A 27,115-nucleotide genomic window follows, 5' to 3' on the forward strand; every position below is an offset into this window, starting at 1 on the left:
CAGAGTTGGGCTGCCTGGCTCTCTCAACTGGGATTAGGCCTCAGGTCCACCACCTATGAAATGGGCAGCAGTCACTGATTTAATCAAATATGCACTGAGCACCTCTATGTGTCAGGTGTTGCTCCAGGTGCTGGGGATTCAGCAAAGAACAAGCCACACAGTCCCTGTTCTAAGTAGCACACAGTGGGGGCTATAGAGGAGATCCAGGCCATGATCACAGTATAAAAAGAGCTGCTGCCATGGGGGCTGCCAAGGGCCAGTGGGAGCTCAAAAGTAGAGCCCAATCTGGCCAGGCAGTGTGGGCAAGCTTCCTGAAGTAGGGGGCCATCAGAGGTCTAAAGGATCAATGGGAGCACACCCAGGGAAGGCAGAGAGAACGACATGTGCAATGGCCCAGAAGCAAGAGCGATCGTGGGGGTCGATTCATGGAACCAGAGGGAGCTCAGTAAGAGTCTAGGGCCATGACCCTAACCCCCTAAGCCCCGAACACACTGACTCTCTTCAGGGCACCGGCACCCAGGGACCCAGCCAGGCTGAGGGCGAGGGCCCCAGCGGCCACCCCTTACCTGGTGGACATTTGCTGCAGCACATCTGGATCTTCTGGTTGTAGTATTCTTGCTGCCGGCATGAGCTTCCAGGCTCTGGGATGTAGGGGGTAAACACAGCCTGGAAGGAGGAAGGGAAGGACAGACATCAGCGTGGACTCCCACATCCCCATCTGTGCCCGGCAAGTGTTTGCCTTTCTCCCTCCTGGAGTTCTATCCATGTGGGGACTTCTCCCTTTGGTGAGGGGGGCAGATAAAGGTAAAAGAGATGCCTTCTTTAACCTCCCCTTCACCCCACTCAGCGTAGCACACTCATGTCTGCAGGCAGAGACACCAAGGCAGCTGGCCAGAGGGTAGGGCTGGCTCCTAACCCTACACTCGGCAGATGTGAGGCCCTGAAGCCTCCCAGAAGGTGGTGGCCTCGGTCACAGAGAACCATAGTGCTCAGTCGTTCAGTTGTGTCCCACTCTTCTGCAACTGCATGGACTTAGCCCACCAGGCTCCCCTGTCCACGGGATTCTCCAGGCAAGAATACTGGAGTGGGTTGCCATTTCCTTCTCCAAGGAATCACAGAGCTCAGCACAAAGTGCCCATGCCTAGGTTCTGCCCTCTTTCTTCCTGCACCTGGTAATCATCCCTTCGTCCTTCCAGCTGAGTACTGCCTCCTCCGGGAAGCCTTCCCTGACTCCCCCAGGCTGATTCAGGTTCCTCCTGCTCTGGGCTCTCTTTAAACACTGAATATGCCCCCTTCTGGCAATCATCTCATTGGGCTGCAATGAGGTACCTTCTTGTCCTCCCAGCCTGCTCTGATGCCTGTGCGTACACGTGTGTATACCCATACGTGTGTGCGCGCGTGCACACACACACACACACACACAGAGTCCTGGTGCTTCTCCCTTTCCTGTTTGGTCCTGAAGCAAAGCTCCTTCTCAGGGCTCCTCCCACTTATTAGAGGTGGCTGGGGGACTGCATGGCACTGCATGTTTCCAAAGCACCTTGGAAGGGTCTATTATAATGCCAACTCCCTCCCCAACAAAGGGTCAGCGCCCAGGGGTGGACCCAGAAAGCTGTACTGTGAAAAAAAAAAGAAAACCTGCCCAAGTGATTCTGATGCTCCACAGCTGAGCAAACCTGACTGGCACACAGGCTGGAGCAAGATGACCGGGGGTGGGTCAGGGCGGAGAGCAGTGATCAAAGGCTGCGAGAGCCCCAAAACCACAGAATTGTGCTGCCCGCAGCCCTCTTCACTCCAACATTCACCTGTGCATTCACTGCATGGAATGGGAGGGCTGGTCTGTCCCCGCCATACCCCTCACTGCAGCCTGCTGTTCTTCCGGCTCAGACTGAACACCCCAGGCAGCAGCCTCCCCCATGAGAAAGGGAGGAGCCACAGCTCCTTCCCTCCAGCCCCCTGTCCCCCATGGGGGTGGGCACAGGTCTCAAGGACCCTGCACCCAGTGGGCTTCCTCCCTACAAGTACTTTCAGTGTAACTAGGGGAGCCCCTCACCCCTGCAGGCCCTGAGAGCCACAGGCCCTGCAGCTTCTAGCGGGGAAGGACTCCTCCCCAAGATGCAGCCCAGGGAGGCCTGCCCTCCCTGGGGGAGGATTTCCTGTCAGGGCCCAGAGGATCTGACGGGAAAGGGCCCTGCTGCGGCCAAGTCTGGTCTCTCTCTCCACCCACAGGGCAAGGGTTCCGGGACAAAAGCAGGCAGCTGGACCCCCTGGGCCCCCAGGTCACTGCCCAGAGTGGCCTCCCTGAGGCCTCTCATCCCAGGTCTTTTCCTGTCTGAATCTTGCTATGAAAGATTTTCCCTACACTTCCTCTTGCCTCTCTGACTCCAGCCTGAGCGGGCAGAGGAGGTCAGCTCTCCTTTAAGTCATCTTGACGCCTGTTTATCCTCTTGGACAAAAAAAAAAAAAAATTACTGCCATGTCATGGCTAAACAATGAGGAACAGAAAGCCCCTTGCAGAGCGGGACAAAAGGTCACTCCCTCCATTGCCCTGCTCACTAGAGCAGAGGCCAGGCCAAAGCACAGCCCTGCAAGTTGGGCCTCAGGTCAGCAAAGCAGCTGTAAAAGCTGAGGGTCCTTGGAGGCCCCCAGAACATGGTGAGCAGCCTCTGGGAAACTTAGGGCTATGCAAGCTTCCAGTTCTTTTGTCTAGGGTTGGGGAGGCTCAGAGCCACACAACATCCACACACAGGAGAGCCTGATTGACATTTTAAAATGAGGAAATGAATTGGCTAGTACTGGATTCACTCAGCATGCTTAGCAGACCTGACCTTTCAAAATACTGTGTCCCCGAGTAAAAACCTGGACCTCACTGATGAGGATCAACCACCCATTTAACAGGTGGGTGACCTGTGACCGTGTGTGTGTGTGTGTGTGTGTGTGTGTGTGTGTGTGTGTTTAGGGGGAGATTGGAGAAGACAGATGATGAATGGATGATGGATGGAGGGATGATGGATAGATAGATAAGAGAGGGAGAGATGATGATAGAGGGAAGGAAGGAAGGAGGAAGGAGAACGAGAAGGAAGAAAAGAAGGATGAATCTAACATCCAATGTGTAAGGCACATCTGATTGTACCCATTTCACAGATGGGAAAATGGAGACAGAAGCAAACCCACCTCCCGGGGTTTCCCAAAGGAAATGCCAGGGCCTGGCTGGTGGCAGGACTGTGCACAAGGGGCCATTAGGGCCCACACTCCATCCACCTCAGGCCTCAGAGCAGCTTCACATCGGGGTCTGCAGCTCCATCTCCTCTACGTCCCAGGAGCAACTGCACATGCTCCACCCACAGAGAGACTCCTCCCCAACACTTCACAGATGCTCCAGAGGTGAAGTGATGCACCCAAGGCCACATGCCCGCCACCCCCAACCTGCCTCCCTTCTCTTGGGGGGCCCAAGCTCCGCTTTCCTGGACACAGACCCAAGACTCCAAGCACCACCCAAACCCTCTCCCACCATGTGCCTCCATCACTCCTCCAGGTTCTCAGCTTTTTGACATGAAAAAACTGGATACTCATTAGGAACTATTTGTCAGGCCTGGCTGTAGGCACTTTTTAAGATCCCACTCCCACCCTTTAGCAGGTGTGTGCCCATTTCACAGCTCAGGGAGATGCAGTCACATGTCTGAGGTTTGGGAGGGGAGAGGTGGAGATCCGATGTGACCCTTGCTGTGGTCCCACTGGAGAAATCTTTGGTCCCCTCCTCAGGACAGCTGAAGGGGCCAGCTCCCGGGATCTGCCCTCTGCCCTGAGTCACCACCGTGCCACCAGCTCCTGTTCATCCACCTTCATGCTGAGCAGAGCCTGAAGCACTGGCTCACGTGGGCGCTGGCTCATGTGGGCGCTGGCTCACATGGGCACTCTCTCTCTCTCAGTCCTTCTCTTTCTCTCTCTCACACACACACACCAGTGCAGGGGACCTCCCTCAGCTTCAGGCCAACATCCTCTGACTTCAGCTCTGAGCTGGTTTCCCAGGTGACCACGCAGGAACCTCAGAAGAGCCAGTCTCCGGCAGCAGGCAGGGACCTCCAGCATCTGAGACTGGGCGCTGCTCAGACCTGCCTGAGTCACCGGGCTTCTGATCTCTCAGGAGCAAGCAGGAGCAAGGCCACCAAACGCTCAAAGGTAAGAGTCTGTGAGCAGGGAGGGCTGGCCCCGCTAATCCACGGTTCTGCCAGGTGCTAGAGGGACACGTGGGAGCCAATGATGAGGGGAACAGGACCCAGAAGTGGGGGCAGGATGGAGGCACAGCAGCTCAGGATGGACTGAGCTGGAACCTTAGAGATCATCTCAGACAACCTCCCATTTAGTGGTGGAGAAAGACGTGGGCCAAGGAGGAAACGTTCATTCGTTCAACAAGCACATGGCACGCAGGTGGTTCTAGGTGGCGGGCACTCAGCATCAAACACATGCAAGTCCCTGCCCCAGGAAGTTGGGCTCTAGTGGGGGAGACACAGACATGCACGGAGGAAAATGGGAAGTGGTAGCAGGAGCTAAGAAGGGAAAAGCAAGGCGAGACGAGGGGCTCCAGCGAGGACGTGCTCCGTGTGTTCCATGCAGCCAGGGGGCCAGGCAGCAAGACTACGGTGGACGGGGCGAGGGCGCTAGGAGACAGATACAGCAGCACCTGGTCCTGAAAGTCTGCCTCGTGCAGAGCTGTTCACATGCATTACTGTCCCTCTGACTCCTCAGCCCAGCGCTGTGAGGTCAGTACTATTATTATTCCCAAGCCACGGATGAGAAAACTGAGCCTCAAAGAGGTCTCTTAACTTCCAGCCATGTGTTTCTTCCCCACCCCAGGAAGACTGGATCTTAACCCTCCCTGCCACAGGGCCCACCCCAAAGGTATTCCCTCCCCCACTCAGGCAGCTCCCCTACTCTGGGTGGTAACAGGTTTCTCTGTGCCTCAGTTTCCTCATCTGTAAAACGGCTGTGTGGCCTAGTTGAGGTTCTAAGCTCTTTCCAGCTCTGGCTTTTTTTTTTTTTTAACTTTTTATTTATTTTTGGCTATGCAGGGTCTTTGTTGCTACACAAGCTTTTTCCTCTAGTGTGGCAAGCAGGGACCACTCTCTAGATGTGGTATGTGGGCTTCTTATTGCAGTGGCTTCTCTTGTTGCAGATCACGGGTTCTAGGGCCCTCGGGCTTCAGCAGATGCAGCATGTGGGCTCAGCAGTTGCGGCTCCCGGACTCTAGAGCACAGGCTCACTAGTTATGACACACAAGCTTAGTTACTCTGAGGCATGTGGAATCTTCCTAGACCAGGGATCGAGCCCATGTCTCCTGCATTGGCAGGCGGATTCTTTACCATTGAGCCACAGGGAAGCCCTAGCTCTGCTTTCTTAAAGATGGGTGTCAAAAAGCTCAGCCTCTTCCCAAGACCTCAGGAGGATGGGGTGGATGGGTGGGCCACCCATGTGAGAGATGGAAAAACTGAACGATCTGGGATGTAGGGGCTGGGATATCAGGCAAGACTGAGGGCTGGGAGGTGGGCTTCCCAGCCCAGCTCTGTCCCTCAAACTCTCTCCCAGGTGAGGACAGCTTGAGCATGTGGCCTCTGGAAGGAGGGGAGTTGGAGATGTCCATCCTCCCAGGCACACAGACACCTAGCATCACAGGAGTAATAGTGGCCTCAGTTCAGAGGGTCTGGATGCATGAGCTGGTCCTAGGAGCATCACTTACTCTCTCTGAGCCTCAACACTGTCATCTGTAAAATGCTGACATAACACCTTGCCTGTCTCCTCCTCCCTGGATTATCATAGGCATACAGGTCAGGGGGTCTTAACTGGGGTCCATCATCTTCTCCCAGACTCCCAGGAGACCCAGGGGAAACTCTGAGGGTCTGCACACAGTGTGGACTTGTGTCAGATGGCATGTTGGAAGTGGGCACTCTCTGCCTTGGTTTCAGCTGAGATCAGGCAAGGCAAGGACAAGTTGTTGGAAGCAGGCTACCCAGTTCGGGTGAAGTGCTGGGCAGCCCATGTGGGCTTCCTTCCCTCCTAGAAGGGAAGTCTGGGGAAGTAGACCTGTGACCCTTGGAATTTTGTGGTCACCCTCAGGCTGGCCCTGGCCCATTCCTCAAGAAGCCTAAGATCAGGAGACCATGGCAGGTCAGCTGTGGGACAGTGGAGTGAGCCTCCTTGGGGCAGAGGGAGGAGAAGGCAGGCTCGATGTAGGTGGCCTCCAAGGGCCATTACTCAAGAGGACCTCACCTGGAGCAGTGAGGGGACCCCAAAATAAAGAGTTTGGGCAAGTGGCCAAAGCCCAGGGGCCCATTAAGTGGCCAGAGGACAGTGTCCAGGCTAAGGGACAGGGATGTGGCTGTGAGTCCTTGAAAGGAGGCGAGCTACAGAGGTGTGCAGGAGGGCGAAGCTAGAGAAGGACCAGACTTAGCTGGTGAGTGAGGCATGAATTCTCTCCACTCTGCTCCCTCCCCTCCCTACTCCTTCCCACTCTCACCCTAGAGGACCAGAAATGGCAGCTAGCCGGGCCTGAGGAGGGAGACCAGGGCAAGACGGGCAATGCACTGTGGCCCACCCAGCAACATCAGGGCCAGGGCACCAGGCAGGTCCCTCTGATTCTGGAGCCTGAGTCAGCGCGCTCTTTTGGGGAACTGGGCAACCCTGTACCAGCTGACTTCCTGCCTCCCTGCTCCCTGAACAAGACTCTGTAGGCACCCCAAGGTGGGGGCCCCCAGCTCCTTCTCCTATTTATAAATAGACTGTGAGAGGGGAAGGCAGAGAAGGACAGGCCTTGGGGAAGAGGAAGAAGAGGCTGCCACCAAGACTGTGTCATCTGAAAGCACAAAATCTACAGACACTCGGCCCTTCCTGCCAGCATACTGATGCAGCATTGTGGGGGTCTCCAAGCCTTCTTGATTTTCTGGAGACCCCCCCCCCACCCTAAATGCCAGTACCCTTGCGAAGGGGTCTGACTCCCAGCCTCCCCCGGGAGCATCCCTGGGCACAGTGAGACCAGGAAGAGGACGTGATGGGGGAGGAAGCCACGGAGGAAGCTTCAGGCTTGCAGAGTAGCACATGCCCCTCAAAACTTCTCTTTTTCACAGAGCAGGAAGAACAAGAGGCTGTTCAGACCCAGGAGAAACACCTACTGTGTGCAGACAGTGCTGGGGACATTCCCAGGCACTATTTAATCTCTGAACCAACACAATGAGGTCAGCATCACCCCATTTTAGAGATGCAGAAACAGAGGCTTCCAGAGATTTGATACCATGTCTGGGACCATGCAGCTAAGAAGAAGCAGACAGGAGCTAGTCTCAGCCACACCTCCCTCAGTGTCCTCAGATAGTCTGAGCCCCGGCATCTTCTCTTGCTGCCTCATTTTACAGAGGAGGGGCCCAGAGAGGGAGAGTGACTCTCCAGAGAACACACAGTGAGCAAGGCAAAAGGGTCTCCAGGGTCCCAGGGCAGACAGCACAGCCTGGGGAACAGAGGAAGTATCTGCCCCAGGACCCAGGGATCCGCGCACAGATGGAAACCGGTTTCAACCAATAAAGAAACCATATCATTTCCATGGCAGGTCCCTGGGGGCCTCGATGCACAGTGAGACACGGCAGAGCCATTTGGGCCTAGATCTTAGGGGATGCTCAGGAGCCCCGCGGACTTCGGGGTGCAGCCTACAGGGCGGTGACGCTGGAGCCAGGCAGTGGAGGCTCGTCTGCCGTCACGGAGACACGGGGCACCTGCGTCAGGAGGACCGACCACATCACAGGCGGCGGCCCCGGGTGACACATCCCACTCCTGGCCCACTGCCTGTGATGTCGCGTTAGAAGTGAGCTGGGGGCAGACAGGAAGCCCAGGCTGGTATCCGGTTCTTGGGGCCACGCTTTGTGCTAAGCACCAGGGTAGAAAGATACCAGGGTGTGGTCCCTGCCTCTAAGGAACCCTCAGTCTAGTTGCAGAAAGTACCCCCAACCCTTTCCATCCCCCCAACACACACCCCCCAGGACAGGCCATATCACCTCCTCAATCTCTCTCGGCCCCGCCTTCAGCATCTCTCTGCCACCTACAACCTCCTTACTCTTTCTTGGTCCCCAGGCTTTCCAGACAGACCCGATGTCACCTTCCTACGCCAAGTCTGGCCCGAGCTCAATGTTCTCAGCCTGGTGTCTGGGGGTCACTGCCCAGGCCATGACAATATCTCCTACCCAGTCTTCACCCCGCACTGTCCCCTCTGGCTCCCTCCCCGTCTTCCATGCCCCTTCCTGCTGCTCCCTCTGCCCCAGGATCCTGCCCACCCCCAGTGCAGGGCCAACTCTTGGGCTTCTTTCAAGAGTCCTCTCCACTAGTCAGGCCTAAAAATCAGGTCTCTTTAACTGCCAAGCCTACTATATCAACACTACTCAGACTTTTCCACCAAAGGATACCTTGATGGAAAAGAAAGAAAAGTAATCTAAGGAAGGGGTTCAAATATGCTGGCTCTAACAAGATGAAATTTTTAAGTCTTATGTTTTACCATGAAACTTTTCTACGTCATGCCATAATATATATGTTTGTTTTTTGGTTTTTTAAAATTTTTATTGGAGAACAGTTGATTTACAGCACTGTGTTAGCTATAGATTAGTTTTAATGTGAAAATAATGCTTTTCCTCAAAATTGTAAAGTAAAATTGACACTCCAGGAAAAAAAAAGTCCTCTCCACTATCAGATTCTCAAGGAAACCTTCTCTGGGGGTCAGAGGTTCCCTGAGGGCTCCAGTGACAACCTGGGTTTATCTCTCTACTGCCCAGACCACTTCTTGGTTAAATTATTTGTTTCCCTGTATCTTCCCACTATGTCTGCACCCTCTAGTGTGAGCTCTGAGCAAGATATCAGATTTCTGTCCCAGCCCTGTCACTCACCAGCCTCAGTTTCACCATCTCTGAAATGGGAACAAAAGCAGTGCCCGCCTCATGGGACTGTTATGATTCACTGGGCCAAGGCGTGTGGAGTGCTCAGCACTGTGCCCAGCAGCAGTAAAAACTGAGCATTACTCGTTAGGTTTTTATTACTCATGGCTCTACGCCCAGCCCGGCGCACAGCCCACAGTGGGGTGGGGTGTGGGAAGGGTGGACCTAATAGATGCTGAATTGTTTAACAGAAGCAAAAGTTTTCGTTTCCCATTAGCTGAAATGAGCTGGGGCTACAGCATGAGAACTGGGCAGGAAATGGGCATATATGTAGAGAGAGAGGGTGGCGTCCTCAGGCTGGCAGAGCCCCTCATGGCTGCTGCAACCACTGTGACATCCAGGTGGTAGTTTAAGCTGGGCTTGGAGGGAGCCATCTGGGGTGGACTCTTGGCTCTGCCTCTAGTGAGCTGAGAGCCTGAGCCCAGAGCCTAACTTCTGTGCCTTGACTGACTTTCCTATCAAATGGGGATGATACTGATGACCCCTCCCCTGGTGGCCTCAAGGACAAACGTCACTGGGGGCAAATGATGCACTAGACCCTTGCCTGGCACCAACGAAGCACCCACTGGCCGTCAGTCCTAGCTCAGGGTTCACTGTACTCTCCCAGTCGTCAAAGGGAAGTGACAGAGGGGCGGGTCCCTTTTCTCCCCACCTCACCACAGAGAGGAAAACCAAACCAGGGAGAAGGTCCCGAGGTCCTGGCAGCAGAGGCAAGCAAAGCAGGCCCCCAGAAGTCCTGCCCCTCTGCCAATGGTGGGGCTCATCATATTTCATACCGGAGATGCTCAGGCCAGCCCTACCCAGGCTTAGGGCCACCCCAGCGGCGGCCACCGTGACTGAAGCCAGGCTCACCTGAGGCTGACCACGAGAGCTCCAGGAACACAGGGGGCTGACATGGTCCACAGTCAGGTTTCAGGGGAACGGTTAAGGCCAGAGAGGCCTCATGTTGCAGGATGAGGTGGGGAGGGCCAGCTCCCCTTCCTCCCCAGTCCTCGGCCTCCACCCTAGGTCTTAGTCCAACCCAAAGCCCACCTCCTCCCTGAAGACTTCGATTCTTCCTTCCTGTTCTGCTGCCACTCCATCAGCCCAGAGTTCTTGCCTAAACTATAGTAACAGCCTGTCCTTCCCTTGAGGCCTGAGTGATCTTCCTAATACACCCTCTGCTCTGGTCACTCCCTTACCCAAAAACTCTCGGTGGCTCCCAGTTGCCTCAACTCCTGATTCAAAATGAATGTGGTAGCTGAAAGCATGGACACTGGGATAAGGATGCCTGACTTTGAATCCAGACTCCTTACTGGAGGGAAGCATCAAAGGTGTTTTGCTTTTTTTTCCCCAATAAATGAGGCTTAAAAACCTCAGTATATACCTCAAGGGACATCTGTGAAAATTAAATGAGATAACACATGTAAAGTGCTTAGTAAATACTCCAAAAATTATAGCTGATACAATGTTTAAATTTTTAAATTTTGTACAGTTGATCCTGAATAGCCTATAGCCTCGGGCTTCCCTAGTGGCTCAGCAATAAAGCATTCGCCTTCAAGAAAGGAGATGCAGGTTTGATACCTGGGTCAGGAAGATCCCCTGAAGAAGGAAACGGCAACCCACTCCAGTATTCTTGCTTGGGAAATCTCATGGACAGAGGAGGCTGGTGGGTTATAGTTCATGGGAGTCACAAGAGTTGGACACGACTAAGTGACTAAACCACCAGGAGTTTATAGCCTCAAGTACCATCACTGAGTCTAACAAGGCTGTTGCTTAATTGAGGATGGTCTAGCCACTGTTCCCTGCTATCCATCCTCCAACTATCCACTCAGCCCAATCTTGCCCACCCTCCAGGGCTCAGCTTTTAGAAAGATCCCATGTGGTCACTGCAGGAAGAGGAATGTGGGGGACAGAGTCAGGAAGGTGACAAGAAAAGATGGGAGGGACCAAGGGGCCAGGTCAGGAAGACATGGGGTGATGGAGGAGGGGAGAGAGGATAGGGGATCATGACATGAGGTGGGAGATGGGGGCTTGAGAGAGCCAGGAGGACAGGACAGGAAGCAGCAGGACTGGGGGCTTGTGAATGCAGAGCAGGAAGGGACAGGCTCACCAGGGACAACCTGAATGAACCTGGAGCCTCTGCGCATGCGTGACAGACAGACGCAGGACTCTGGGTCGGCAGGAGAGGGCAGGGAGGGGTGCCCTGGATGCTGGCAGGGGTCCTGCTAACTGAAGCCACATGCTGGGGCCCTTCCTCAAGAGTCACTGTCAAGTCCAGACCTTGGATTTGAGCAGGAGCCTAACGGAAGCCAGAGTGGCAGGCCACCTCCTGCCCAAAGTCACCGACCCTCCCCACCATCTCCCCTCTTCCCCATCTAACAGTCAGCACTGAAGGACTCTAGAGAGGGATTGAGCCAGGTGTGCTGGTCTCCGCTGAGGGTCGGAGAGGAGAAGAGAACTGGCCAAGCCCTCTGAAACTGGAGGCCAAGCCATGGCTGGGCCCAGGACCCCCACTCCCGCTCCACGCTCTGCTCACTTTCACAGTCTCGGGCATCTCTCCTGAACGGCACTGGAGAAGGTTTTCTGCGAATGCCTGGAAGATGCCTGTCCACAGCCTCCCTGCCCCAACTCCCTCCCTGAGCCACTCTCACCCTCCAGCCCACTCAATTCCCTGAACCTGTGGCCACATCAGCCATACCCACCACAGGGCCGGGCTCAGATGGAAACAGACAGGTGGGCTGCTGTCTGGACGGCAGAGGAAAACAAAAGTCCCTGGGGATTTCTGCCCCATCTTCAGTCAGAGCACTAAATCAACCTAGGGTCCCGGCTCCGAAGCCGGGGATGGACCAGCAATTTGCTGGCCAAAGGGATCCACCTGTGTCCCTCGAAGTCACCCTGGGCTGCCAACTGTTCCCACACATGCCCACTCAGTGTCTGCTCCCAAGAGTAGGAGGGTAGCTGGTCTGCCCGGGGCCAGGGAGGTGAGCTCTGCAGCCTCATGGGCTAGCTAACAGGTCTTGTTCTAGTAACACAAGGTGGTTTTGTGATCCTCAACCTCCGCAGGCAACAACCGAGATGCAGCCTGTTCCAAGCCCTCCTCCCCTGCAAAGAGGACACAGAAGCTGAGAGGTCGGGCGATCTGACACGATCAACACCAGGGCAGAGACAGAGCTGGGGCCTCCTGGACAGCTGCCCTGCCCCAACCACCTCCCCCAGCATTGCTCAAACTTGGGGCAGTCGGAAATCAACTCCTGCAAACCCCTCTCCGTGAACAGACACTTCCTCTTCCTGTGCACGCACCTCGAGAGCCCCAAACCACAGTGATGTCACCACCACCTGTGACCTCACGACGTGACACGGTGGAAACTGTGGGCTCCAGAGTCCCAACCCCACAATTGGCATCTCAGCAGAGGGGTGCTCATGTCCAAAGTCTGGGGACTCAGAGCCGGGGGGTGGCTGTGCAGAGGCATCGCAAGGACAAAGGCTTCTGCAAGGAACGCCCTCTCCCCACTCAAGGCTTCCCTTTACCTGCAGGTTCCCAGGCAGCAGGTCCACAGTGATGCCCACGGCACAGACTTTCATCCCCGAAGTGCCTGAACATTAAGAGGGGCTAACTAGGTCGTAAGGGGTAGGGAGGTGAGAAACCCATGAAGCCTACTCTGCCTGAGGGTTGTGCATCTTGTCTTGGCTGCAAGCTGACCAGCAGCCTTGATGCTACTGCGGCCTGAGTCAGGGAAATCATTCCAGCCAAAGCAAGTGGGATTGAGGTCAGCAAGAAGAGAGATTGAGAAGCAGAGATATTAATGGTGGGGAGGGAAGAACTCTCCTTCCTGGGAAAACTCTTAAACCTCCTCACCCCCAGTCTGTGGCCTGTGTCAAGCACAAAGCTGATGCTTCTCCAGCACTCCAAGAGTGTGTTAGGATCAGTGCTGTTAGGTTTTATAGAGATAGGGGTGCTTAGGCCCAGAGAGGCTAAGTAACCCGATCAAGGTCACATAGTGAACTGGTACTTCAGTGCACAGATGGAAACTCTGGTCTCCTGGCCCCCAGGCCAGTGCTCCTTTATCAGGGCCCTGCTACCTCAGAAGCCACTTGGAGAATGGCAGTCGTGGACAGCATGACCGTAGAAGAGCCTTCACAGGGCTTCCCATTCTCAGGGTTACAAGTAAACAGAATCTTCCAGATTGCAGAGGTCAGAGATGGAAGAGATTTTAAAGGCAGTCTGGAGTCATCCCATGCCCATCTTGCTGATGGTGAGAAAGTCGAGGCCTTCTGCATCCTCTCCGCAGCAAGGTTATAAGACTCCCCTATTCTATGCCCCATGTCCCCCTTGTTCACCCTCAAATGAGATCCAGCACCTGTCACTCACTGAAAGGAGTAGGGGGTGGGGAGGATTTCCTGACCCCATAGCATTTGCCACCGGGCTCCTGAGGCCAGGCAGTTGGGCAGGTGGTGTGAGGAGCCCCAGGAAGGGAGTCTTGAGCAGGAAGCATAGCTAGAAGGCGGGCAGGAGGGAAACTGTTCTTTCTGGGCAGGAGCTCTGGGCACATGGAGGTCTGCCATCCCTCCCACGGGATCCTGGGAATCTGACTCCACGGGGACTCCCAGGTCCAGCAAAGCCACAGATGCTCTAACAACTGCCAATGGGCTGCACAACTTAGAAAGCACTTTTTAATCCTGACAACCAGCCAGAGAGGTGGGGGATCATTCCCATTTTACAGATGGGAATACAAAGGCAGGCGTCCATAGATGGACAGATACGTCAAGGTCACACAGTCTATAAACAGCAAAGTAACAGGTGAGCCAAGGTCTGTCCACCTCTGAGGCCGGGGCCCTTCTGCTAAGTCATCAATATTGCTTTCGTGGGGCCTGATGGGATGTCCGGAAGCAGGAGTCACAGCATCTCTGCTTTGTTCCTGTTTCCCTTGGTAGCACCCCTCTCTCTATCCTAAACCCCTGGCTTCCCTCCCTGCTTGCTTCCGGGCAAATCACATGCTTCCTGGGTTCCTGAGTCACTGCCAGTGGGTGGCCCTGTCACGAGCCGAGAGGGGGATGTGGGCGGGTGAGCACTTTGGGGAGAGCACTGCTAGCCTCAGCAGACCTAGCAGAGGAAAAGCCCAGAGAATCACCCCAGAGAGGAGACGAACTGGAGCCCAGCCCCGCCTGCCACCACTGGCTCTTCAAACTCAGCCATCTCATTCAAAACACAGGGTCATTACAAAGGTCAGAGGAATATTTTCGGACATTAAGTCAATATTTTTTAGCACTAATTACATGTCAGCCAGTGTTCTAAGCCAGTGATTCTCAACTGGGGTAATTTCTCCCCCAGGGGACATTTTGCAGTATCTGGAGACATTTTTTTTTCTTTTTTTGGCTGAGCCTCACAGCAGGCAAAAGTCACCCCGCCGGGGATCAGACCTGCGCCTCCCGCAGTGTAAGCGCAGTCTTAACCACTGGACCACCAGGGAAACCCTATCGGAATATTTCCAACTGTCACAACTGAAGGGTGAGTGCTGCTGGCATCTAGAGGGTAGAGGTCAAGGACGTTGCTAAACATCCTAAAACTCAGAGGACAACTCCCATAGAACCACCTAGCCCAAATGTCAAGAGCACTGAGAATGAGAAATCCTCTTCTAGGCTATGAGTCTACAGTAGTGAACAAGTCCCTGCCCACACCTGACTTAACATTCGAGTAGAAAGACACAATGCAAGTGAAAGAAATTTAATAGGCCAGGAGTGTTATATAAAAAAACAAAGCAGATTATGGGAGCGAGAGTATCTGGAGGGGAGTTTGTATGTAAGTTGGCCAGAAAAGGCACCCCTGAGAAGAATTCATTTGAGCAGAAGGAAGTACGGGAATGAGACCACAGGAGAACACTGGAAGCATTCAAGGTAAAGGGGAAGCAAGTGCAAAGGGCTTCAGGCAGGTGTGTGTGTCACACATTTGAACAACAGAAAAGCAGCCAGCATTGTATAAAGCTAGAACTAAGCTGATATGTAGAGCTGAAGGTAACACACACGCAAACACCCAACGGATGGCAGTACAACTCTCCCCCTCCATTCTTCGTGGTTACTCCTCCAGGAAGCCCTGATGGTCAAGACCGTAAATGTCTCCCAGCCCTGGAAAAGAAGAGTGTTCCAGGAGCCACTGGGCCAGGCCCCAGGACCAGTGAGGGCCGCATCCTCAGCCAGCAAGCAGGTTCCCCTCTGGGATCTCAGACAGGGGCAAAGGGACATCCTAGGACAGCAGGTACCCTGGATCACCCATCGCCACCAAAGGCTGATATCTCTAGGCCAAGCTGGGGGCCCCCAACCTCTCCCCTAATTCAAGCTGGCCCCAAGCAAATAATAATAATAATAATAAGGCAAACAGAGACCCCTCAGCCTCAGGACTTCCAGGGGAAGGTAGGTCACCCAGCAGGTAGAGGTCCCCTCAGCCCCCTCCCAGCAACAACAGAAAGCTAGACAGCTGGGGTCCTGCCCACCCCCATCAGTCGGCACCAATCACCCACCTAACCTGTCAGCTTTACTGGCATTTCTTTGTTGAATGAATGAATGACTAGATGAATGAATGATGCATTTCACACCAGCTGGCATATACAGCTTTTAAAGGAAGCAAAAACCCAGCTGGCAAAGTGATTCTCCTGCACCTGCAGTCAGTTCAAGTCTCCTTGGGGCTCTTTCTGCAACTCCCTCTGTTACACCCAATATAATTGGACATCACTGAGTGCCAGGGACCCGACTGGGGGCAGGAGGGGGACATAGGCACAGGGAGAGTAGAGTGAGAAGGGCTTTGGAATCAGAGAGACCTGTATTCAAATCTCCTCACCCCCTACCCTCCAGTTCTACAATCCTGGGAAATGCCGTAACCTCTCGGAGACTCAGTTTCCACATCTCTAAATGGGAAGACCCCCTTTTAGGAGCTGCTATAAGGAAGGTTTCAGCAAGATTCTGCAATTAAATTCAAAGCCTAGTACCTGGCACTCAGTGGGTATTCGAAAAAAAGGTGTTGTGGTGGTGCTAATAATACGGAGAAAGATTGCACAGAACCTGTCCTCAAGGAACATTCCATCTACTGAGGTGGATAAAACACCAGATTAAAAAATAGAATGACGTCTCTCCGCAAGGGAGATGAAGGGCTGGGAGTTCTAAAAGCAGTTCATCAAATTCAACTGGGAAACTCAGGAAAGGCTTTGGGATAGGGATAGGGGGAAATGTGTAAAAGACCCTGAAGGATGGGGTAGGGGTTACCATGGAGAGGGGACAGCACGGAGTGTGAAGATACACAACGACCATGAAATACCCAGATGCCTCACTCGCCCTGGCCTGAGACACAGGGGCAGCAGGTCGGGTGGAGGGGAGAGCAGTTTCTGCCTTGGCTACTGGGGGCCTTTTGCTTCTCAGGCAAGGAGAGAGGTGCTCTACTTTGAGGATGGTTGCCCCAGCGATGAGACAATCCTGGGAAGGAGGGAACAAGCTGATATGGGAGCAGGTCACAGGGGAGGGAAGCGAGAGACTCAGGCAAAGCCCTCTAACAACTCCAGGACGAGTGGCCACTGTCCGGAAGGGAAGCCCCACGCCCTTTCCCCCCAGGAGCTCCCATGATCCAGTTTTGGTGAGGCAGACAATGCCCCTAGTCTTGGTACCCTGCAGGCAGGCTGGGGACCACAGCCATGGGCATCCATACTCAGGTCTCAGAGTTGGGACTCTCCTGACCTCCTCTGTTTACACAACAATCTCTGGGGCAGCAACCCGCCCCCACACCAAATGTGAGTCAGTTCTGATCTGACAGCCTCCATCCTCTGCCCTGGAGAACTGGACTCTAAGGTATCTTTAGCCTTAGCCTGTGAGTCACCTCACATGAGTCAATACCACCTCCTACTTTCTTCCCTGGTAAAGATGTCCAGACGGGTCAGTATACACCCATCCATAAGATCGTGAGAAGGGGTGAAGGCATACCTGCTCATTTGCCAAGAAGGGAAAGGAAGAGATGTCCTTTTTAAGGGAAGAGCACCCTCCCATGCCCTTCTATGAAATACAAGGAGTTTGCTGAGCCTCAGTTTTCCTTCTCTGCAAAATGGAGCCATTCAGTCTTACCAGCCACAAAGGGCAAAGGAGGAGCAGTCCTCTGCACACTCTCCCTTGCTGTCTGGTGAGTGCAGTCAGTACTGAATAACAGCTCTGAGGTCTCTGCTCTCTCTGTTTTCCTGGAGCCCCTTAGAGATCATGTCAGTCTTGACAACCAGCCCAGAAGTCCACCCTTGTCCCCAGATCCTCAGGGAAGTCAGACCAGGGGAACTCTAGGACAGCATCTTCCTGACAGGGCAGACTCTGAAGTGGGGTCTGGGCAAAGGTCTTGGAAGACAGCCCATAGTCTGAATGTGCCCTTATTAAGCACTTACTGCACACCTGCCCTATTCTTTTAGAGGCACAGCCCCAGTATTTCTAAGAAAAAATAAAAGCATTGCCCAGAAGAGGAGGAAGTCTTCTGAAGAAGGTGCCGGGCATCTGCAGTGGGGACAGCGCCCCAGTACAGTTCACCGCCTACCCTCACCCCAAACCCACCCTGGGGAAGGCAGGGGTCGCAGGGGTAACGGGAGCTGGGGTCCAGAGTCTGTCTGGGATCTGTCCAGAGCCCGCTGGCTGGCCACCAACGCCCTGGGCTGCGCTGACGGAGGGACCAGGGTGCGATCCCCGACCGCGGTGTCCAGAGTTCCAGACCTCGGACCTCGGGCGCACGTGTGACAAACCCGAGGTCCCCTTAAGGTCTCCAAAGGCGCGCGCGTCTGATCCTGTTTCCACGGCCCGGAGTCCAGCTCCTGTGTCAGGGCACCCCGGGGGCGGGGGACGCGCGCCAACCCGGGGGTGGGTGGGATGCCGCCTCCCGCGGGGGCGCGCGAGTCACCTACCTGGGCGGGCACGGCGCGGCCCGCGGCCCAGAACTGCAGACCGACCGCCAGCGCGGCCCAGAAGGCGGTGGGCGCCATAGGTGCGGGCGGGTTGGCCAAGCCCTCGCGCCCTTGAGCGTCCGCTCCCGCTCCGCTGCCTCGGTGCCTCTGACTGAAAGCGAAAGCCGGTGCGCGGCCCCAGACAGGCCGGGGGGCGGGACCGCGCACGGACACACCTCCTTGCCCTCCTCCTGCACCCGCCCCCCGCCGGCCGCCCTGCACCACAGCCCGGACACTCACCGGAGTTTGCCCGCCTCGGCGCTGGGTTCGGACCTCCAGCGCCAGCCACTCCCCGCCCGCCGAGACCCTGCAATCTCCTTCTAACATCCCCTCCTGTTAGAATCAAGCTTCCCAGAGGTGGCGCGGGAAACCCTCACGGGAGACAGGCTCCTACCAGGCTTGTGGTTGCCCCAAGGCTTTGCCTGCCGACCTGCCCTCGTCCACCTACCCCTCCCACCCGCGTCAGGCTCTCACTCTCGTGGAGGAGTGGGGCACAATTGGGGGAAAATATCGCACAAAACTGACACGAGCTCAGCTAGGGGCGTCCTAGATTATTCGCTCATTTAGACTTTAGAGTCGGCCCACCTGAGTCTGAATCTCTGCATTAACCTCAAAGAGATAGTCTGAAGATTGAAAGTTATGGAGTAAACATACTATAGTATGTATTGGACTTCCCTCGTGGCTCAGCGGTAAAGAATCTGCCTGGCAATGCAGGAGACGCAAGAGACGTTCAGGTTCAATCCCTGTGTTAGGAAGATCCCCTAGAGAGGAAATGGCAACCCACTCCAGTATTCCTGCGGTATTCTTGTTCCATGGACAGAAGGACCCTGGCAGGCTACAGTCCATGGGGTTGCATACAGTCCCTCAGGACTGAGCAACTATATATATATTATATATTCATGTAAATTTATAATGTAAGTATCTAAGTAACTTAGTAAGCTCTGTGTGCATATTAGCTGTTACTTCTATTCTTCATCTGCTCGTTTATCCTTAAACATTCTTCATATCCTCCTCAGAGTGAGCCTGGCCCTTCCCTGACCTCCTTGAGTCCCCAGTCCTGGTAGCAAACGAGTAAACAGAGACTGGGACAGAAAACTGTCCAGGAAGCTGTGGGGGCCCAGAGGGGCCTGGCCCAGGCCAAGGGCCACAAAGGCTGGTTTCCCTGGAGTTTACATCTGAGCATCCATTCTAGCTGCCACTCTGAGTGCCAGGGCTTCTAATACCAGGACCAGCCCTAAGTGACGAAAAAGTTCCACTAGCCCCAGGAGTCCTTGCCCCTAGCACACAGGGTATTTCGGCAGGGGCAGGGTGGGCAGGACTTTATTCTCTTCCCTGACTGCCCCAAGACAGGGGACCCCCTGCTCTGGCCACCAACCCCAGGGATGGTAAGGATGATGCTTCTAAGCATTGAGTGAGAAACTGGGAAGTGACCCTTGGGGGATGGAAAATCCCACCTCCTGATCAGGAGACTGGGAAATTACCTGGTTCCCACACATTTCTGAGACATGGGCCACGCTGAGGACGAGGCTAGCATAGCCCACAACATTAACTCTGTAGAGAGGGTCAGCCTCTAAAACTGGCATGAAGATTTCTTCTGGCCCTTACAAGTCTTGTCTGGGAGCAGTTTGAAGGACTTCCTTATCCCTGAGAGAGAGCCAAGACCAGGAGTGGAGTGACACCTCCTTGGATGTCCCCTGCACACCCCAAATCCAGTGGGTCCCCCTGACTCATTCCCTCCAAGAGCTCCCCATGCCAGGGAGCAGTACCACCACCACCCCCCAACCTCCAGGGATCCCACCTTCTAACTCAACTCTACCAGCTGGACTCCAAGAGGTGGATGACAGCCAACCCAACAGGAAAGCAAACCCTTTATCTAGTGATCCTATGAAAGTGAAAGTGTTAGTCGCTCCCTCGTGTCCGACTCTTTGTGACCCCGTGCACTGTAGCTCACCATACTCCTCTGTCCATGGAATTCTCCAGGCAAGAATACTGGAGTAGGTTGCCATTCTCTTCTCCAGGGGATCTTCCTGACCCAGGAATCGAACCCAGGCCTCCTGCATTGCACGTGGGTTCTTTGCCATCTGAGCCACCAGGAAACTTAAGGCTGGGCTATACAAGGTACTTAATACAGAGGAATTGGTTATAAAGATGTTAGAGAAATTAAAAGAATTAAGGGGAAGGGATACTATTCCAAGCTTAGCAACTACAAGAAGCCACCACCATCTCTGGGGCCAAAAGTGGCATTACCAAAGCCAGGAGCTGGGGCATCTAGAGTCATCTGGGAACATGGCAGAGACAGAGTCACTGTTAGAGACAGGGCATGAGCAGAGGGTCCTGGCTTCCCCCATCCTCTCACCCTCCAGTCGCCCACCAGTGCCTCCCATTGGCCAAATTTAAAATAGGAGCCATTTAGGAAAGGAACCTGAGAGATGTAGTTTGTTGAGATCATCCCACTGCAATGGAAATTAAAAGATGCTTGCTCCTTGGAAAGAAAGCTATGACAAACCTAGGCAGCATATTAAAAAGCATAGACATCATTTTGCCAACAGAAGTCCATATAGTCAAAGCTATGGTTTTTCTAGTAGTCATGTCACAGACATGACAGTTGGACCCTAAAGAAGGCTGAGCACTGAAGAATTGATGCTTTCAAATTGTGGTGCTGGAGAAGACCCTTGAGAGTCTCTTGGACTGCAAGAACAAACCAGTCAAACCTCAAGGAAATCAATCCTGAATACTTATTGGAAATACTGTTGCTCTAATACTTTGGCCACCTGATGTGAAGAGTCAACTCATTGGAAAAGACTCTGATGCTGGGAAAGATTGAGGGAAAAGGAGAAGGGGCAGCAGAGGATGAGATGATGAGATGGTTAGATAGCATCACCGACTCAATGGACAGGAATTTGGGCAAACTCCGGGAGATTTTGAAAGACAGGGAAGCCTGGCATGCTACAGTCCATGGGGTCACAAAGAGTTGGACACAACTTAGCGACTGAACAACAACAACACTACAATGGGGGTGGGGTGGGAGTAGGGGCTTGATAGCAGGGCCTGGAGCTGAGCATAGGCAGATAACCGGTGAGGGTCTAAGGAGAAAGTCTCACTCCTTCTTAGGTTTGTTCTGGGGACCTATTCTTTCTGCATGGAATCCTGGGCAAGTCTTGGAGCTTTTCCAGGCACTTCCAGGCAAGTCACCAGATGAGTCCAATCCTGCCCTGGGGACTTGACAGAGTTGCAGTCTCTTATCTAGGGTGGAGCTTCTCCCTTTGTCTAACTGAACCCTGGCTGGAACCTGCCTAGGAGTGGGAGGACCCAACGACTTCTCTCTTGACCCTGCCAAGCGTGTTGTGGAGAAAGGTTTTGGAAGCAAAGGGCGCAGTGTTTCATGGCAGCTAGAATTACCACCAACACCACCACCACCACCCCACACATAAACACACTGGGGCCTCTGGGAGGCAGTTTCTGGCTCATTCTCTCTTGGGGCACTCTTGCAGGTTTCTAGGAGACCTGTTTACTGATTGCTCTGGCCATAGCTCCCCAGCACCAGAGATGCTTGAGTCTCCTGCTGACCACAGCTTACCATATCCCCCTTTTCCCCTACATGAGTGGTGGTCTCCAGGCTTCTCCTGCCCAAGGCTCCTCCCCACAGGAAGTGCTATGGGTCAGAGATGACCCAAGGGTGGTTTTCTCCCTGGAGCCCACGGTTGTTGCCCCTTCGCCCTACACTGGAGCAGCTTGGCTCCCACCCATGCACCCTGTCTCATCCCAGCTCTGCTACCTTAGGCCCTTCCAGCCACAGGCTCCAACTCACATCATCATCTTGATCAGGCATCTGCTGTGTGCCAGACCCGGGGTTCTGGGTGCTTAGTAGTACACAAGCAATAATAGTCTCCCATCAGGGGCTTCCCTGGTGGCTCAATGATAAAGAATCTGCCTGCCAACACAGGAGACACAGGGTTCAATCTCTAATTCGGGAAGATCCAACATACCACGGAGCAACTAAGCCCATGCGCCACAACTACTGAGCCTGTGCACTAGAGCCTGGGAGCTCTAACTACTGAGTCCACGTGCCGCAACTTCTGAAGCCCACATGCCCTGCAGCCCCTGCTCTGCAACAAGAGAAACTACAACAATAAGCTTGCACAATCCTACTAGAGAATAGTTCCCACTCTCCACAACTAGAGAAAAACCCTCCCAGCAATGAAGACTCATCACCGCCAAAAATAAATAAATAAAACAGTCTCCTATCAGTCTTCTGGTCCCTAAACGCCAGCAATGTCAAGCTCTTAGAGTGGGCCTGGTACCCCTCCTGCTTGCCTGGAGGTAAGGGGAAGCACCCTCCCCTCTCCCTTGAGAGGCAGCAGGGGGCACTCATCACCATAGTGACTCCTTCCCCCTGCCCCCGCCCCACCCCCAATCCTTTCTCTTGGCTTCTCCAACCGGACATCTTGTTTCAGCAGTGGGTAGGCAATGGCCGATTTCTGCATTTGACATTCAGTCTCTTAGCGTGACCTGTATTGGTCCAGGACTCTCTTTTCCAGATGGGGTTTTGATCTTAGAACCCAGCATATTGTACATGCCATTGGTACATTCACGACAGCATGGGAGGCGCCTGGAATACCCTGCCAACTGAATCACTTGGCCCCTCTCCTCCTGCCCCACAGCCTGGCCCTGGCTTTGACTTTGGCCATTTTTCACTTGTGATGCTCTGATGGCCTCCAAACCAATCCCCTGGCCTTCAGGCTCTGTCCCTCTCTTCCATTAGCCAGAGTGTGGCCAGGGTCAGCTGTCAAAAGCATAAGGCAGTCATATAATTCCCTCTAGTCTAGTCATTCCCAACCAAGGGGTGATTTTGCCCCCTCCTTTAGAGGACATTTGGCAATGCCTGGAGACATTTTGGGTTGTCTCCATTGCAGGGGGCAGGGACTACTCGTATCTTGTGGCTAGAGACCAAAATGGAGCTACTAAATACCCTACTATGCACAGCACAGCCCCCTGCAATGGTGTTTTCCATAACAGAGAGTCTTCCAGGCCCAAATGTTGGTAGTGGTGAAGCTGAAAACCAGTGCAACCCATGGCTCCCTGCAGCAGAATTGAGCTCAGCCTCCTTGGTGAGATGCTGGAGACCTTCACATCCTGGTCCAGCCTGCCTACCAGATGGATCTCTTGCACCATGACCCCCATCTCCACACTGGACTCTAACCACCCTGGACTCCCTAAAGAATCCTGAGTTCCCACCTCCATGCCTCTGTCCACCTGGGTCCCTTTGCCTGGGATGTTTTTCCCTCCTGTTTGCTGGATGATCACCTATTTGTCCTTCAAGTCAAAGCACAGCTCTCTCTTCTTGGTGAGACTTGCCCTTAACCACACCCCACCAAGCCAAGCAGGGTTTGGTCCTTCCACAGACCTTTAGCATGACACTCACTTGGGTATGGTTAGCCGCTTACATGTCTCCTCTCCTTTCTTAGTAATTGTGATACTAGTAGTTATTAGAAGTCTTCTCTGGGCCAGATGAATTACACATGTTGTTTTGCAACAGAGAGGTCCAGCTTATATGGCCAGTAAGGGGTACTTTCTGTATCTCTCTGTCTCCTACATGAGTGGTGGCCTCCTGCCTTCCACCCAGGGCTTGCTCCCTGTAGCAAGCACTATGGATCAGAGAGGACCCAAGACTGGCTTCCTCCTAGGAGCCCACCCTTGCCCTTCACCCTATACCTGAAGCAGCCCAGCTCACACCCATGCACCCTGGCTCACTCCAGCTCTAGCACCTCAGACACATCCAGCCATAGGCTCCAACCTGTGTTGTGACTTGTATGAAGCACCTGCTGCGTGCAGCCCTAGGGAGCTGGGCGCTGAGGGTGGAAGCAGATGAGCATCTCCATCAGTCTTGTGGTCCCTAATTGCCTGCCATGTCAAGCACGGGGATTGAAACACATAGCCAAGGAGCTCTGCTCAGCTGACTGCCTCTCACTGCTGGACTGTGTGATCCTCAAGGGCAGAGTAACTTGGTCACAGTCCCCTCTATTTCCCCAGTGGCCAGGTGATACCTGGAGTGGGGGCTCAGTACAGTTGAAGTAGATGAAGGCTGCAAACAGGATGAGCGTGTGCAGGAGACAAGAGAAGGGTGAAGAAGTAAGTCAGCAAATGAACAGTTGAGTGATTGTCGGGGTCGATGCCCCAGAATCCAGTCCAGTCCAGTCACTCCCAGGCCCTGTGCACTCAACCAGGTCTACCAGACCATGTACCTCAGAGACCCCTAGCCCCACAAGGCAGAAAAACGCCACTTGCTCCTCGGTAAAGGGTGGCAGGCTGGTTTCCAGAACACAGAACCATGGCCCTCTGGTCCCCAGATCAGGGGCAGCATGTGCAGTGTCTGAACCCTGGGGCTCCCTGGAGCTTCCCCCACTTCCCAGTGCAGCCAGTAGCTCTCAGAAAGCCCCCAGCCATCTTGCACACACCACCCCAGAAAGCCAATGCCTGTGTTTCACAAGCTGTATAGAGGAAGGCTCAGCCCAGCAGGCATCATGCATGAGAACAGCCAGCTTGTCCACCAATATTTATTGAGCACCTACTGTGTACTGGGTGTTTGCATTTGGAGGAACAGCTCTGCAGCTTCAGCCAGCAGCAAGAGGTGCTATTAGAAGGCATAGGTGGTCAGGGTGTTTCAGAAGGTATTGCTGAGGGTAGGCTTGGAGGGGTGGTTTACACTACGGGGGAGTTCTCAGAATTGGCCTTCAGTGGGACTTGGTCTGGGGCGGGTTCCACTGGGATCTTGTCTTAGCAGGACCCCACTGCCAGCCTCACCCAGTTTGGCCCACAGACCGAGCAGGCGACCTTTTCTCTTATGCCACTGTCCTGCTACCTCAGCGCCCTGGATGCTCAGGGCCAGCCCCTTGATGACTCATGTCCCAAAATCTCAAAAAGGAAGTAGCACTGGGGTGAGCCACAGCTCTGCAACTGCCTCCTCTCGATGTCGAGGCCTCCCACCTGCCTTCCCGCCTACCTCAGGGCCACATCTTGGCGGGGACAGGGGTGAAGCTGGCCAGACCAAGCTGGGGGCTGGGGACACTGCTCCCCTCCCCATTTCCTCCTGAAGAAGAGGAGGGCAGCTGTCCCTCCCCATGACCCTCAAAGAAGACCCCAGGCAATTTGGAGAAGGGAGCCCACAGGCCTCCTCCTTCCCCTGCTCCACCACAACATCCCTGTTCTGAGTGGCCTCTTCCCAGGAATCGGTCCCCAGATTGACCCCAAACCTTTTAAAGACCCTGAGTTTCTAAGCCCAGCAGGTAGAGGCCAGCTCAGACTTGGGGGAATTTCCATCCTAGCCCCCACCCTGTGTGAGGGCCTAGAACATCTAGAACATGAGGGGGCTGGATTAGATCAGGGCACGGGAGGCAGGCTGCTTTTAGCCTAAAGGCCAGCTCAGCTTGGTGATAGCTGCCTAGGGCTTCATGTTGAAAAGGATTCTTTTAAATTAATTAATTAATTTGGCTGCACCAAGTCTTGGTTGTGGCGTGCAGGATCTTTTAGTTGCAGCGTGTGGGACCTAGTTCCCCGGCCAGGAATCAAACCTAGGCCCTCGGCATTGGCAGTGTGCAGTCTTAGCCACTGGACCACCAGGGAAGTTCCTGAAAAGGATTTGGAGCCTGCACGTGGACTCTGCATGAAAGGATGCTTGACCAAGTGTGCACTGGGTGGGGAGACGCAGCCTCAGCAGATCACCTGGCCTCTGCCATCTCTGGACTAGGTCCTAGCGGCCCTCCGGTCCTGATTCTGACTGATTCAAGTACTCTGACTTCCATGAGATGTTGGCTGGATTCTAACCCCCTGCCTTCAACTGTATAGAGGGGACATACCTATCCTGCAGGAATGACCACCTTGATCCCACACAGGGCCTTCCACAACGGGTAGGTCTCCCTTTCATGTTTCTGCCAACCAAGCTGCTGCCTTTTACATCCATCTGCCTTTTAACCTTACAGTGTCTTTGTTTTTATTTTTTTTAATTAAAAAAAAAATCTCAGAGTGTATTATAAAAATCACCCATATTCCCACTACCCAGGATTGACCAATGTTAACAACCAGGTCTGCCCTCTTTCCTCACTGACCTTCTATCCTAACGCTTGATCCTCTATCTTCTTGGTTGATCCTGAACATGCAAAACACTCATATTACCTTTCCTCCAGATGCCTGAGTGCCTATGCCCTCACTCTGGTCCAGTCTGCTCAAACACCACCTCCTCAGAGATGCTTCTCTGACCCTCCTAGCTAAAGCTGCTTGTCTTTCTTTCTTTAATGTTTACTTATCTATTTGACTGTACCTGGTCTTAGTTATGGCACAAGGGATCATCCCTCTTCATCGTGCCATGCAGGATCTTTGGTTGTAGCATTTGGGACCATTAGTTGAGGCATACAAACTCTTAATTGCAGCATGTAGGACCTAGTTCACTGCCTAGGAAGGGAACCTGGGGCCCCCTGCATTGGGAGTGTGGATTTCTAGCCACTGGACCACCAGGGAAGTCCGCTGAAGTTACTTTTCTTCATGGCAACTGGTGTAAGTTCTCTACTTGTTTGCCTGTCTCACCTGTGATGGCAGGAACCGGGTCACTTTTGTTCTCTCCTAGCTCTCCAACCCCTACTAAGTAAGCAGCACTGGCATGGACTCAATTGTTTTGGGTTTTTTTTTTTTTTCCTAATGGTAGTCTCTCAGTACATTTTTGTTGAATTATTTTTTTGCTTCAAATTGCTTGGTCATTAAAACCAAAGTCCATCTTGACCCCCAGCCCCTGGTCTAGCCCCTTCTCTTTCCCTGTAAAGGCAGCCATTGGGGGACAGCTCAGACTCCTCTGAGTCTGCCATGTTGCTCACAAATCTTTTTTCTGCCTTTTCATGTGACTGGATGATGGGGAGGATTATTAAATGCACGTTTCTGTGTTTATATCAATCTACCAGGCACATGCTCTTCTGCCCCTTGGTTTTTCCCCCCCACCGCCCCTCGGCCATGTTTCTGAGAACTTTCCGTGTTGCTGAGTTCAGACCTGGCGCTGCCCTGCACGCCGCCTGCCCCTGCCCTCCCCCATCTCTGTTTACCTGCTGCCCTTGAACTGTTGGGTGCTTGCACTTCTGGCCCAAGGCACATCCTGGTGCCTGTTTCCTGAAGCACTGGATTGAAGGTTTCTCTGGGTCGTAAACCTAAAAAGTACCATAGCACTGCCAGGCAGTGGGGTTTACA

At 53.8% G+C, this 27,115-nt stretch overlaps 1 protein-coding gene across 3 annotated transcripts in view; it reads right to left on the minus strand.

The window, feature by feature from the left end:
* Positions 1-27,115, minus strand: part of TNFRSF1B (TNF receptor superfamily member 1B) — a 58,514-nt gene that overhangs the window by 17,312 nt on the left and 14,087 nt on the right. For 2 of the 3 annotated variants that reach the window (XM_059875246.1, NM_001040490.2), the window contains exons 1-2: positions 17,852-18,004; positions 567-666 (exon numbers count right to left, since the gene is read on the minus strand). In XM_059875246.1, coding sequence (XP_059731229.1) covers positions 567-666; positions 17,852-17,929 — 178 coding nt within the window. In that variant the 5' untranslated portion in view covers positions 17,930-18,004. Of the gene's footprint in view, positions 1-566; positions 667-17,851; positions 18,005-27,115 lie in introns of those variants that run through there. The other variant, XM_059875247.1, reaches the window with a different exon arrangement.

The sequence above is a fragment of the Bos taurus genome, chromosome 16 (assembly GCF_002263795.3).
Source record: "Bos taurus isolate L1 Dominette 01449 registration number 42190680 breed Hereford chromosome 16, ARS-UCD2.0, whole genome shotgun sequence".
In the NCBI taxonomy this organism is placed as follows: domain Eukaryota; kingdom Metazoa; phylum Chordata; class Mammalia; order Artiodactyla; family Bovidae; genus Bos; species Bos taurus.